At 33.8% G+C, this 14,038-nt stretch overlaps 1 protein-coding gene and 5 long non-coding RNA genes across 12 annotated transcripts in view; 2 read left to right on the forward strand and 4 right to left on the reverse strand.

Moving 5' to 3' along the window:
- Window positions 1-2,634, forward strand: part of Ypel (Yippee-like) — a 40,906-nt gene extending 38,272 nt beyond the window's left edge. Inside the window, exons 5-6 of the mRNA XM_088042515.1 lie at window positions 1,123-1,231; window positions 1,282-2,634. Of these exons, the coding sequence (XP_087898641.1) occupies window positions 1,123-1,231; window positions 1,282-1,371 (199 nt within the window). The 3' untranslated portion in view covers window positions 1,372-2,634. The remainder of the gene's footprint in view (window positions 1-1,122; window positions 1,232-1,281) is intronic.
- A 3,189-nt stretch (window positions 2,635-5,823) lies between these two features.
- Window positions 5,824-7,596, forward strand: LOC148171177 (uncharacterized). 2 transcript variants are annotated; one of them, XR_015770486.1, is made up of 3 exons: window positions 5,830-6,188; window positions 6,242-7,164; window positions 7,227-7,596. It is a non-coding gene; the product is annotated as an uncharacterized LOC148171177 (long non-coding RNA). The 2 variants fall into 2 exon arrangements; XR_015770487.1 differs by lacking the exon at window positions 7,227-7,596 and having other exon boundaries at window positions 5,824-6,188; window positions 6,242-6,599.
- Window positions 7,597-7,935: 339 nt separating this feature from the next.
- LOC148171178 (uncharacterized) lies at window positions 7,936-9,613 on the reverse strand. Its single transcript, XR_015770472.1, has 2 exons — window positions 9,529-9,613; window positions 7,936-8,754 (listed from the first exon to the last, which is right to left on the reverse strand). It is a non-coding gene; the product is annotated as an uncharacterized LOC148171178 (long non-coding RNA).
- Window positions 9,614-9,738: 125 nt separating this feature from the next.
- Window positions 9,739-11,754, reverse strand: LOC148171179 (uncharacterized). Its single transcript, XR_015770473.1, has 6 exons — window positions 11,663-11,754; window positions 11,474-11,597; window positions 11,110-11,205; window positions 10,926-11,061; window positions 10,150-10,283; window positions 9,739-9,828 (listed from the first exon to the last, which is right to left on the reverse strand). It is a non-coding gene; the product is annotated as an uncharacterized LOC148171179 (long non-coding RNA).
- A 4-nt stretch (window positions 11,755-11,758) lies between these two features.
- Window positions 11,759-12,819, reverse strand: LOC148171180 (uncharacterized). Of its 6 annotated transcripts, none has more exons than XR_015770470.1 (4): window positions 12,729-12,819; window positions 12,293-12,494; window positions 12,001-12,230; window positions 11,759-11,940 (listed from the first exon to the last, which is right to left on the reverse strand). It is a non-coding gene; the product is annotated as an uncharacterized LOC148171180 (long non-coding RNA). The 6 variants fall into 6 exon arrangements; XR_015770469.1 differs by having other exon boundaries at window positions 12,281-12,494; XR_015770468.1 differs by having other exon boundaries at window positions 12,079-12,230; window positions 12,278-12,494.
- LOC148171181 (uncharacterized) lies at window positions 12,755-13,566 on the reverse strand. The gene is made up of 3 exons (XR_015770474.1): window positions 13,275-13,566; window positions 12,971-13,226; window positions 12,755-12,918 (listed from the first exon to the last, which is right to left on the reverse strand). It is a non-coding gene; the product is annotated as an uncharacterized LOC148171181 (long non-coding RNA).
- Between the last annotated feature and the right edge of the window lie 472 nt (window positions 13,567-14,038).

Consider the following 14,038-nt stretch of genomic DNA (forward strand, 5'->3'; position numbering starts at 1 on the left):
TGTACTTATTAGCACTTTTAATAACGCTCTTCTAATTGTAACCATTTTATTATCCTCTGTGCGAAAGAAGCAGGTAAAAATTTTAGAAGAAATCCCTTGATTTACAACTTCCAAAGCTGGTCAAGAAACCGCAAATGAGGGTTCGGTTATAAATCACCATAGTCGTAAATTATCTGCAAAGCTCAGAGCTTCGATTGAAAAATTTTTAGTTTATCTCACTCATAACTAGACCAATTTTAATGATATCGATTTAAATTTAGCGGGAAAGTGATTTTGAAAGTATTCTTTACTAATTCTAAGTTTAAAAATTCACAAAAATCGGACATAAACTTCTATTCGTAAAACTACCCCTAAATTATCGAATTTTCAAGTCCTTTAACTTTTAAATTAAATGTTTTTTCCAATGTTTGATTCTTAGTTTTAGAAGAAAATATGAATACAAGCAGTTGAGAATAAGAACGAAACTGATACATTTAAAAATAAGCGAAATATTTAGACGATACTTTACATGGGATTCTCCATAAGAAAAATGTCTTGGCACTCGCCTTAAAGAATAACTGAATAAGAAGCGATTGAAATGTCGATAAGTCGGTAAGCGGCAAATATTTTGGAAATTTTGGGTTTTTTGGTGCTTTGCATCTCCGGAACTACGACAGATAGAAAGATGCGGATTTTGTCATCGTTTTTCTGGCATTTTCTATTTTATTTGTGGACCAAACATTCAATTATTGAGACCCGTTTGACGCAGAAATTTTCACATTTCACTAATTGATTTCACTAATCATCAAATTTCACTAATTGAAATGTCGAGATGTTCCAAACGGCAAATATTTTGGAAATTTTGGGATTTTTGGTGCTCCATATCTCTGGAACTTCTACAGATAGAAAGATGCAGTTTCCGCCATTGTTTTTCTGGCATTTTATAGTTTATTTGTGAATCAAACATTTACTTTTTGGGACTCGTTTGATACAGAAATATACACAGAATCTAAAGATGTGCTCGTACTTATGTCAAACAATTAATTAACTGAAAACACTAAAGTGCAAAAATTGTAGAAATTTTAGTCCTTTATATCTCTCAAAACGAGTGTTGCGCAAGTCTGAATTTCGTTTCTTTTTTAGAGTGAACGTGGGTTGTGGTCCTGCAGAGGAGAGAGTCCTCTTAACAGGTCTTCACGCTGTCGCCGATATCTACTGTGAATGTTGCAAGACAACTCTAGGCTGGAAATATGTAAGTGGCCCCCATTCCAATAAATCCGAAACTGTTGAAATTTGTTGCAGGAACACGCTTTCGAGTCCAGCCAGAAATACAAAGAAGGCAAATTCATCATCGAACTAGCACATATGATTAAAGAAAACGGATGGGACTGACCTTTTTGAAGCGAACCACACTCAAAAGCATGCAAACAAACAAAGGACTGTCACGAAATAATTTCTGTTTTCTCGACTGGACTTAGCTTTTCGGACGATTTTATACATGGTTTCGCCATCTCGTGTCTTTTCGGTTCTTCAAATCTCGGAGGGTTTTTGTTTGTTTTTGCAGTTGGTGACGTCGGACCATACCGAAAGAGTAATTTAATTGATGTCAATTCTGGGTGTTCTTTAGATGAATGGCGATGGGTTTGATGGATGAGAATTTTCTATTTAATTATTTCAAGAATGGGATCCCTATCTTTGACCCTCACTACACGACAATTCAGCTCTGATGAAAGCATTCTGTGGTAGATGAACTGTGTCTGTGGTAATGAATCTGTGGTAACGAATGAATTCGTGCTCCAATGCGGCACTGTGCACTGCTATCACCAGGACTTTCCCAACGTGGCGGCTACGTATTTTGCGCCATTTTTTATATGAAAGAAACTGATAGCGAGTGCATATTTAGAAGTAATTTATTTATATATAATTCGTGTATCACATGGTTTTCTAACCGTAACTAGAGTTAAGGTGTTCGTTTTCATTTTTTTTTTCGAGCAGACAACAAACTTGTAGGTGGCTAAATTACACTTGGAAATGTTCCTCAGCTCATCGATTTGATCTCAGTGGACCTACAATTTTGGTTACTCTGCTCGCTCTATAACCACAACAAATAAAATTAGTTTGTAATACAATGTAACACATATTTTTGTATTCATCTTGTAATCATGTAACCAATGTAACGGACAACTTATACCCTTATTGCCGAAACTTTCCAAGATTCATCGGTGATCAATCTTTGAAAGATCGGAGATTCTGATTATTTTTTGTGATAGTTTCTTTGTGATATATTTTCGTGTTGGAGAACGTTTCCCTTTTATTTTTTTTAACACTATTATGTTTCCTCCTCCTCCTCCTCTTTTATCGTAGACGGTTCTCCTTCATTTTCTTAAGTTTAGTGTGACTCTAGTTACTTTTTAATCGAAAACCAAATAGTTGTAAGGTCACGCGGCAATCTCACGTTTCATTCATACTGCCAGTAGTATAGTGGTGTCATTTATGTCATATTTATAGTAATATAGACTTTTGTATTGTTTCTAGATTAGTTAATTTTTTTAAGTTTACAAGCCTCCATTTGATATGGACTTATTTATTGTTTAACTGGGTTATGATTCTTTTTGTGACTCATGCGAAATTTACATAAATAAACGTTAATAACCACGTCCATGATTTAGTGCCCAATGGTATTGTGTGCAAAGTCTTATGTTGATCAGAAACTTACTCCTTTATGGTTTCAGGATTACGTGAGCGCATCTCTATGAAATTTGAATTTCCCTCCATGTATTCAGACTCCACTTGACTTAAAATTCTTGCGTGTGATTGGCTGTTTTGATTTTATAGAAATGGCAGGGTGCGTTGATTTTTGACATTTAAAATTTCGTTTGTTGGTATCGCAAGTTTTGATAAAATTGTTTTAAATTGGTGCTGACGGGCAAAATTTCGACTATTCTTGGATGAACTGCAAGTAAAGTAGGTAAGTTAGATAATAATGTTTGTAATACAGCCTTTCAGTACTTTGTTCTGCCAATTTCAAGTTGTTCTTCAGGGATGTGGAAGTATGAAGTCCCCTGCTGCAACAATAAGAAGCGTAATTTTGCTCAATTTGATGAAAACGTGGACACAGATTTGAGTTTAGCGTTAGAAATTGTGATTTAAAGATGAAGAGAATTGGACAATGATAAACTTCACAGATGTGTAATTATTTAAATTATTGTACTATTGGTCAACAATGCTGCTTTCCAAATGGAAAGTCATGTGGTTTCTCAAATCTACCGCCCCCATTCGGTTGAAATTTGAAAACAGGTAAACTGAAAATTCTTTGCTTCCCAGTTTTCCCAAAATAGCTCAATTTTAGGTTGTATAGTGGAAGTACATAGAAGAATTTTGTGTGTTACAAGTTGCCAGTGGCAGGAAAAGCACAAACTGGAAGTGAACTTTAGAACATGGGCACAGAAAAGTGAAAGTTTTTGGAAGAGGAAAAATACTTTAAGTAACACACTCTTTTGAAATGACTATGAAGAAAATTTAGGGGTATGCTAATTAATAAGATTTTATAAAGAAAGTGTCAAACTGAAAGAGAAATTGGCTCATCTTTGTGTTAAAGAGTAAAATTTGAATTGTCCTTGATCATGTTCAGATTCTACTGGACTTAAAATGGATTTAAAATACTTGAATCTGATTGGTTGAATGGATAATGTGTTTCTGTGCCTACGATCAGTTGTGCCTACTTTTAGACATTTGCAAAATTGAACAGTTTTTAGAACGCAAAACATTGGAAAGTGAGGTTACAATTTTATCCATAAATGGTTAACACAATTCTGTTGATTTTAGATTGCAAAACATTGAAAATGAGGCTGCATGGATACAAAATAGGAATTATCATTGTTAATTTCATCATCAGCTTCCCGGAAATGGAAGAAAAGCATTTTCATACGTAAAAGAAACGTCCACTTTTGTTTGGAAAATTGAATTTGAAGGAATATCGACGGTGCTACCTGAGACCAAAACGAAAAAGTTATCGCAATTGGAGAGATTGAATCAGAGTAAGTCGTATTTATTGAGTAACCTGAGTCTTCAGTTCATTTATTTGTAGATCAGGATTTTCAAAAACGCTATCACAGAACATCCACAAATCTTTGAAGTGTGATTGTAAAGTGCCAACCTTTGAAAGGAACAAGATGTACTACTTTTTGGGATTTGGAGGTGAGGAAAGAAGGTTAGATAGAGTGTTGGAATTTTTGCTCTGTGTTGTTTGATGTGGCTGATGACTCTAAAATGTCAGTAGCTAAAATATTTAGAGTAAATACGTTTTATCTAGTTTTACGATGAGTAGATTGATGATCTCTTTGTGTGCCTACTTGCAGCTTGACTGAAGTGGTTCAATTAGCATATTGATAATGATAATTAGCACTTGAGTAGGTAGTTAGTATTGTGATGAAATTAATATGAAATGATGGACAGGAAGCTGTACTTTAGAAAAAGATTTGTGTGCACTTCATTTCAAGGCGAAACACTTAACAGATCGCTTCAAGTGTTATTTACCATAATCAAGATGTTAATTAGGTCAAGTGCGATTTCACTCATCAACAAATTTTAATTCTACTTATTTTACTTAATACCAAAAACTTTAGTTTGATAAAACCTTGAAATAAATTTGATCAAATTAGCTTGATTTAGTGGGAAGTAAAGTTATGTGATCTTAGACTTGAGCAAAGGTTAGTTTACTTCTCTATTTTTTAATTTGAAGGAGTGACTGGCTTACCTATCTTTTGTTGAGAGTAAAATTTGAATTTCTCGCTATTTTGTTCGGTTTCCACTCGACTTGTAATGCACCAAAAGTACTTAAATCTGATTGGTTGATCGAATAATTGTGTTTTTGTGCCTACGGGCAGTTGTGCCTACTTTTTTGACGCAGATGGTTTAACTAAATTTGAACAGTTTTTTCTTATTTCAGACTGGAAAACCTTGGAAATGGAGGAAGCAGGCGAATAATACTTACTTGAACTTTATCTGGATAACCTCTTGTGCAGAAAATGTCAGATTTTTTTTGGTAATTATTGCATGTTAGGGCGACAAGTTGCAACAAAGCCTTTAATTTTGTTGAGTTATGCTGTTTTCAAAAAAAACAATGGTTAAGGTATTTGAAGTAAAGGAACATGTTTGGGAAGACCTTTTTTCTCAAAAAGAACGCAAATGAGATGGATCATGTTACGAAAAGAAAACAAACCATCCAAGATGTGCCAAAAGAGATGAAGAACTTGAAGAGTGAGTTATCTAGTTATCTAGTAACTTATTTATATTTTGATTTCTTTGCAGAGGATTGTTTTTAAAAACGCCGTTGTAAACAACTAGATACTCAACAGTTACTGTAAGGTGCAACGCTGAAAGATCGCGATATGTGGACTTTGAGTAGAATTTAGGAAAAAGGACAAGCTATGAAACTTTAAAGTGATTCTAATTCAAATCGTTTTATCATTTTGTTGTTTTGTTTGTGAATAAAGTTTTGTGTGAATTTGTGTGTATTGTTGGTCGTTTATAATAATTAAGAACCCACTTAAGAACCCACTACCTTTTTGAAATTTTCGATTTTTTTTCTGTGAGTTCTGTTTCTTTTTTCGTTCTTTTCGTTCATTCTTTAAAAGCAAAAACTTTTGGTTTGAAACTTGGCTAAACCATCTAGCTAAGATTTTTACCACAATTTTGTTGAATAAGCGCCACTATGCGGAATAATGCTGAACTATTTAGTTCACCGTGTTTGACACCAGAGGGCTAAATTTTTGGTTTGAAACTTGGCTAAAGTATTTAGCTAAGATTTTTACCACAATTTTTAAGGTCACTAGATCAAAGTGTCTGTTTTATAAGGTACCGCTGTTAGTTTTCAGTGCGCAATTCAAGAGAGACAGACATAGTCCATAAATCAATGGGTTAGAACGAGACGCAAGATTCTAGGGAATTGTCATAAAATTGTTGACGTAAAATTTGTCATTGACAAAATTTAAGGTTATCTTAAATTTATTTGTTTAAAATACACTTAAATAAACCGTGGGTACAAAAAGAAAATTGGTTCCAACATTATAACAGACTATGTGAATACGTAAGAGGTGAGCGAACCGACATTAGAACCGATTCCATTTTAGCACGTTAAGGAGGTGCAACACTCAGAAACGGTCTCGGACTTCAAGCACTGTCTTTTCTAATCTCCAACGATTCGACCTGTATGCAGTAACGCCCTAATTAGAATATGCTATTAGCACTTATTATATTGTAGCTTCTCCCGACGATGTAGTAACAATGATGAGATGTTAAAGTAACTGAGAGAAAGCATTGCACAAATGGAAGTAGCAAGTACATGAGCAGAAAATGAAGTACATGAGATATTTTAAAGGGGCTACTAAGAAGAAAGAATTTACAAGTTTGAAGAAGTAGACATGTTTAAGATCTTGAATGAGTTTATGCAAAACAACTGCAACAAAATGAATGAATATCAAGAACAAATATTAAGGTTATGTTAAAATTATTTACTTAAATCACCCTGAAATACAAAATTACATCTATTTTTAACACTACAGGAGACCATTTGAATGCGTTTAAGGACCTTCGTAGGCCACATTAAACTATAGAACCAGTTTTGCATATCTTATGTATATTTCATGTCCCATTGCATTTTCAGTTTTCACATTCATTATGAGGAAGTAGCAGCGCCTTCAAACCAACCATCTTCTGCCGCTGATGTTGAAAGCGATGGTGTGTCTTCCTCATGTGACTGTGTATCTGCACTGTTCAAGTGATGAGTGCAATGACTGTGTCTTGTCCACCTGCTAGTTTATGAGGCCCCGCTGTTACATTAAGGATAGCAGTCAGTTGGTCCTACAACACATTTTGAGAACGTTTACCGTTGAGGCCGATATACTTACACTTTACAATATCATTGCTTGTGTTTTAGGCATTTGAAATAATATTTCTGTCCATAACGCAGGTTTTGTGATGTACCACATGTGAGTGGTCTTGCTTCTTCCATTTTCTTGCCCATAGATTTGATTTTCAACTCATAATAACAATAAGATGAACGAGTTATTCGCCTGAATGCAACAAGTTCATGTTGGTATTGGGGCTATTGAAACACAAAAGCGATTGAAGACAAATTGGGGGAACATTATTTAAATTTAGTTCACGGAATTCGTAAACTAACAGGTACAAAATTCCATAATCTTATAAGAAGTACTTAAGGGTTCATATACAAAAACCAATTTTAGTATTCCCCCATTACGTACTGCTTAACCAATGTCACAATGATTGTCGGCTTCGATAGGGCTTCCATCTACCTTCTATTTGGAGTTTTCTGAAATTTGTGGAAAGTCGTCGTACATAAAACATCAAATAGTATTTACTTACGGCGGAGGAAACGAATACACCATAACGATTCGTGTTGAGAAATCGCACATTCAAACCATTTTATTACAAACGATATTTGACAAGAATTGACAGTTCATAAAGCAATGTGTCCACACAAACAACATTTAAATTTAGTGCGCATGTAGAGATAGACAGAAGATATCGTTGTCTTTCTTTTTGTCACTAACAGCGGTACCTTATAAAACAGACAATTTGATCTAGTGACCTTACAATTTTGTTAAATAAGCGCCACTATGCGGAATAATGCTGAACTATTTAGTTCATCGTGTTTGCCACCAGAGGGCTAAACTTTTGGTTTGAAACTTGACTAAAATATTTAGCTTAGATTTTTACCTCAATTTTGTTAAATAAGCGCCACTATGCGGAATAATGCTGAACTATTTAGTTCATCGTGTTTGCCACCAGAGGGCTAAACTTTTGGTTTGAAACTTGGCTAAACTAAGCACATTTTTTACAATTTTTCAAGATTTTAGAAATTTTTCTTGCTACTTTGCAGAATAATAACTAAACTTATAAAAACATTGGAATGTTTAAGAAAAAAAACTAATGTTTGAAAATTCTAAATTTGTTTATTCAAGTAATCAATTAAGTACATGACATTTTATTAGAACAACGCATTGAGAACAGCAAAAATATTTTTCAAATAAACTAAATACAAATAAAAACATCCGACTTGTGTAGAATTTAACCAATGCTAAAAGTAAGTTCAAGTTAAGAGGCCAAAATTGGAAATTAAACTAAAGTAAACATCTAACTTTAGGCAAAATGGAAAGGTAGCCTAAAAATAATTTAAGATGAAAACAATACATTTACAACGGGGAACAAAATGACTAATCCTAAAATTTAGAAGCAAATGAACATCCTTAAACAATTGGTTGAACATATGAAGTTGTTTCAAATCTGATTACCAAATGTGCCACACATTTAAACAGCCTGACATCTAGAAGACAATTGAACAACAATCCTGACAAGAAATTTTCATAAGAGCTGGTGAAAAGCTTCTTTTAGTGTGCTTTCATGCCTTAGAAAAATTTCTCTTAAACTTGGCCAAGAAGAATTTTTGTTGTTAGTTTAAAGGTTTAAAGGTGTTGCTTGAAAGAATTTTAGCTGTTGATAGATCTGTGTACTACCATTAGCATTACACAGCCATTAGCCACATCAAACTAGCAACAGAAACAGCAAGAGTGAGTACCTAACACAAATCTGTTTCCTCAACTTGTGATTCCACTCCAAAATGAATATCTCGATCTTCTCCAGCGATGTCGGTTTGAGATTACTGTTCTTATATTTCTGGGAAGTTGATAATGAAATTGTCATTGATGATTTCTTTTTCATCTCCATGCAGCTCCACGTCCGATGTTTTGCAATCTGAAATCAGAATTGTTTAAATTCAGCAAAACATCAGCAAAACAAAAAGTAAGCACAACTGTTCGCAGGCATAAAAACCCATTTTTCGCTTACCCAATGAAATTCAAGTATTTTCGGTGTATGTAAGTCTAATGGAAATAGAACAAGATGGCGAGAAATTAAAATTTTGCTCCTTAGCACAAAGATAAGTACACCTCTTTTCCGGTTTCACAAAAAATTATGAAACTAACTCAATCTCTGTTCAAATCTAAGCTCTCAAAACGTCACTTGTATTTAGTCTGATACTATGTCGCTAAATTAAGCTTTGATCAAACTTTTTTTAAAGCACACAGTTTTCGGTATTTTGATGAGTATAACAAAAGCTTATCGAAGTTGCTAACACAAGCACATAAACACCTTCCAATATTTCACACAATTTGAATGGTTCATGTGATTCTGTGATTCAATGGTGAACACACAAAACTTTTTGACTGAAAAGTTGCCTCTCTCCTATTTGATATCAATTTAATTTCAATACTAAATTACTTGAGTCTTAATTACCATTAAAAAAAATGACAATTAGAACACTTCAGTTAAGCTGCGACTAGGCACACAAACAGACCATCATTCTACTCATCATGAAACTAGGTAAAACTTATTCACTGCTTTAGTATGAAGCTCCAAATCTTTTAGCTGCTGATTTACTACAAAATTTTGACATTTTTGAGTCATGAGTAACAACCAACCATACAAATAATGCTAGAACTCCAACACTACAACCTTATCTTTCCTCACCTCCAAAATCCACAAAGTATCCACCTCGTTTCTTTCAAAGAGGGACTTTTCAATAGCGCTTGGGCGATTTCTGGATGCTCTGAGACACGGTTTTCAGAATTGCTGATCTACACATAAATGAATTAAAGACTCAGGTTACCCAATCAGTACTACTTACATTTATACTCTCTCTAAAGACAACAAATTCTTTGTTTTCATTTGATGTAACAACCTCGAGATTTCTTTCAATTCCTTTAATTTTCGAAAACAAAAATGTCAACGATTTTTGTACAAAATTGCTTTTGTTCCATTTCCGGAAAGCTGATGATGAAATTGACAATTTAATAATTCCTATTTCTTATCCATGCACCATAAAATTGTTTAAATTTTGCAAATCAATCTCCAACTAAATAGTAGGCACAACTGATCGTAGGCACAAAAACACATTTTTCGCTCCACCAATCAGATTCAACTATTTTTGGTGCATTTTAAGTCTAGTGGAAATCTGAACAGTATTGCGGGAAATTCAAACTTTACTTTTTAACAGAAAGTCACCTCTCTTCCGACTTGACAAACAAAAATAAAGACGTTCATAACTCACATAACTTCACATTGTTCATAAAATCTTATTAAATAACATACCCTTTCATTTTCTCTTTTTGAGAAGTGAACAAATGATGTCTAATACAACTGAAAGCTTAAAGTACTTTTCCTATTCCAGAAACTTCCACTCTTTTGTGTTCATTTTGTGCTTGTCCTCTTCCACCACAAATAACCTAAGAGAGAACAATTGTGTAAAAATAAATGAACAACCAGTGACAAAATGACAAAATTCACTGCTTCAAATTTAATCCTCGATTATTTAGAAGTTAAACAAAAGCAGTTAGAAGTTAAACAATTCCCAAGACATGAAATATCAAACTTAATGTAAATAAAAAGATGACAAAATTAGAGACAAGATAACACACAATTGAAGCCATTGGTGCAATGTGTTAACTCTTTTTTTTTTCATAAAATCTGTTAACGTTGCAACATTTTTTTCTACTTTAGTAGATGATATTGAATAAATGAAACCTCCTAAGAAAAGATGTTTTGCTAGCACAAAGCACTTTTGAAACTGAAACAGTTCTGAACACAAACGTAAAACGTCGTTTTCTAAAAATATTTCAGAATGAATTAACACCTTCTTGCACCAATGGCTTCAATTTAGCAGTGCATGTAAGATGAAAATGGTGAAATTCAATGTTTTAATCATGGCCAAAAAGAATTCAAAGATTTCAGTCAAATTCATGATCCTAGATTGATTTTAGATAAAGCTCCAAATCTAAAACTTGCTTTTAACTATCAAGCTTTGACATTCTATAGCATCAGCCACATCAAACTATCATCAGGGACAATAACAATACCAACACTCTAACCTTGTCTTTTCTAAACTCGCAATACCACTCCAAAATCCACAAAGTAGAATACTTTGCTAGTTTCAATCATTGGCACTTTTCAGTAAATACTTCGTACATTTCTGTTTTTTTTTGCAACCGAGTTTTCAGGCATGATCTTTAAGTAAATGAATTAAAGACAGGTTACTTAATGAATACTACTTACTCCGATCCTATTTCTCTGTTAGCGGTAAGTTTGTTCTTTTCGTCTCACGTAACAACATCGAGATCATTTCTAATTTCTTCAAATTTTATAACCCCACTTTCTGAAAGCAAGAGCAAATTTAGCAAGCCTTAAACCTAAAAAGTAGGCACAATTCTCGGTAGGTACAAAAAGACATTATTCATTCAACCAATCAGATTCAAGTATTTTTGGTCCATTTTAAGTCCAGTGGAATCTGAACGAAAGAAAGGGAAATTCAAACTTGACTATTTAATGCAATCTTTTCTCCAGTTTGACAAACAAAAATTAAGAGAGAAATCAAAAAAGTAAAAAAGTTGGGTACATCTTTGCTCAAATATCGACTCACACAAGTTCTCTTTGTCCTTTTCTAAAAACTGGCACTTGTTTGTGCCCATATTCTGATGTTCTCTTCAATATAGTGCTTTTCCTTGTATTGGCGACTGGTAAAAGACAAAATCCATCCACTTCCACTGTAAATACAGCGTAAAACTAAACTATTTTGAGAAAACTTGAAAGCAAACAATTTTCAGCTTACCCATTTCCAAATTTCAACCGAATGATGCCAGCATGATTGCAAGACCACATGACATCCATTTGAACAGCACCACTGATGACCAAGTGTATACAATCACACATCCATGAACTACATCTTGGTCACATTTTCTCATTTTCTCACTCTGAACCAGTGACATGTTATAATATCATGTTATTTAGTTAAAGTCAATGCTCTCAACTAATATCTGTTACCACACTTTTATTGAGTCAACCAAAGTTAAGCTTCTTGTTGTTGCAGGTCACATGCATGAAAACAACCTGGAAATGTGGGTATAAAGTACTAAAAAGCTGTATTACAAACAATGTTATCTAATCTACCTGATATTTGTAAATTTCAAATTCTTGTTCTTATTTTGACTTTACATAAAACTCTAAATCTTGTAGCTGTTGGCAGACCTGTTTACTACCAGATTTTGACATTTCAGAGTAATCAGCTATATTGAACCATCAACAAAAGCAGCATGAGTACTAACACTCCAACTCTGTCTTTGCTCAACTCATAAAAACATATTTCTGGATCTTCTGCGACCGTTTTTGAAAATTATGATCTATAAATAAATGAATTAACTACCAATTCTGGTTACTCAATAAATACTACCTGCTTACTCACTCTGATTCCATTTTTCTGAAGGTGGTAGACTTTTTTCCTTCTTTTTTTCAAGTAACAAGGTCCAACTCTTCCATTTTCCAAAGAAACTGTTAACGATTTTTGAATAAAATTGTTTTTGTTCCATTTCCAAAAAGCTGATAATAAAATCGACAATGATGTTTTCCATTTCTTATCCATGCAGCCCCACTTCTAATGTTTTAATCTGAAATTACCATAGAATTGTTCAAATTAAGGGAAATTACTCATGCCTAAACGTAGGCAAAATCATTAGTAGGCATAAAAAAAAAATTACGTCCACTAAAAATTTCAACAAAATGGAAGAAAATTCAATCTTTAGTTTTTAATCATCAAACATCAGCCAATTCTTCCTTTTTGACAAAGTAAAATTACTAATAATAAGACATGCGCCCAATAATAAACTTATTAATTACCATACCAATAATTTTTCGTGTTAACAGTCATTGAAAAGTAAACAAATTTGATGTCTGCTGCAATTGAAAGGGCTTTCATGTAGATCTTAGTTAGAACCCTTCACTTTTTTGTCCTATTGTTAACTTCTTTGTGCTTTTTCTACCTCTATCAATTTTAAAAACACAAAACTCTTCATTTTTCACCACCAACACAGCCTAAAACTTAAGTATTCTCTGAAAACTTGAAAGCAAACAATTTTCAGCTTACTTTCTTCCAAATTTCAACCGCATGAGGACAATAGGTTTGCGAAACCACATGACTTTCCATTTGAACAGCACTGGGATAACCAAGAGTATAAAATTACACGTCCATGAACTTCATCATTGTCCAACTCTCATCTCATCTCTAAATCACAATTTCTTACGCTACATTGAAGCTTGTGTCCACACTTTCGTCAAATTAACCAAAACTTGCTTTTGTTGCAGCAGAGCTCTAGATACCTCTTCCTCTTCCCAATAAAAACCTGAAATTGTAGGTACAGAGGAGTGCTAAAAACCTGTATTACAAACACTATTATCTAAATTATCTTCTTTATCCAAAATTCATCCGAGAATTGTTGAAATTTTGCCCAACAGCACCAATTTAAAACAATTTTATGAAAACTTGCGATTCCAACAAACGAAATTTTAAATGTCAAAAATCAAGGCACCCTGCATATTCCGTAAAATCAAAACACCCAATCACAAGCAAGTATTTTTGGCCTCGTAAAAACAAACACATGGCGGGAATTTCAAATTTCATAAAAATACATTATGGCGAAAACGAACTTCTTCAACCTCTTCAACTGCTGCCATCATAATCAGACTTACATTTAATTCATTAACTGAACCTTATTACCTTTACAGCTCAAAATTCGTACCGCAAATGGTTGTTGACACTCAATACATTCCAATTCTGATCAATTCCAAACATTAAAATTAAGTACTTGTGTGAATTTTGGAGGCCGGGGGTGGGTTGGTGTTGTGAGCGCGCACGCCACAAGTGACCACGGGAACTCTGGGTGTCTAAAACATAAAACACAACACAAATACAAAAGAGCAAAATCAAAAAAGAATACAAGTGGGTGCTAGCACTCTTCACATCTGCCCAAACCTAAAACAAAAATCGAAATTAAAGTCCTCTCCATTTTAGACCCTCTTTTGCTTGGACGACCCGGCCTGGGGAATGTGATGTTGTAAGCGCGAACGGGCTGACTATTGGTGCGGATTTTCAAAAATGAATCTTAAAAAATGAAGTCCACTTTTATGTCGAATTAGAAACTGTAGAGACTTTGAG

The sequence above is a fragment of the Gnatocerus cornutus genome, chromosome 7 (assembly GCF_029298725.1).
Source record: "Gnatocerus cornutus isolate USDA-ARS CGAHR chromosome 7, icGnaCorn1.1, whole genome shotgun sequence".
Lineage (NCBI taxonomy): Eukaryota > Metazoa > Arthropoda > Insecta > Coleoptera > Tenebrionidae > Gnatocerus > Gnatocerus cornutus.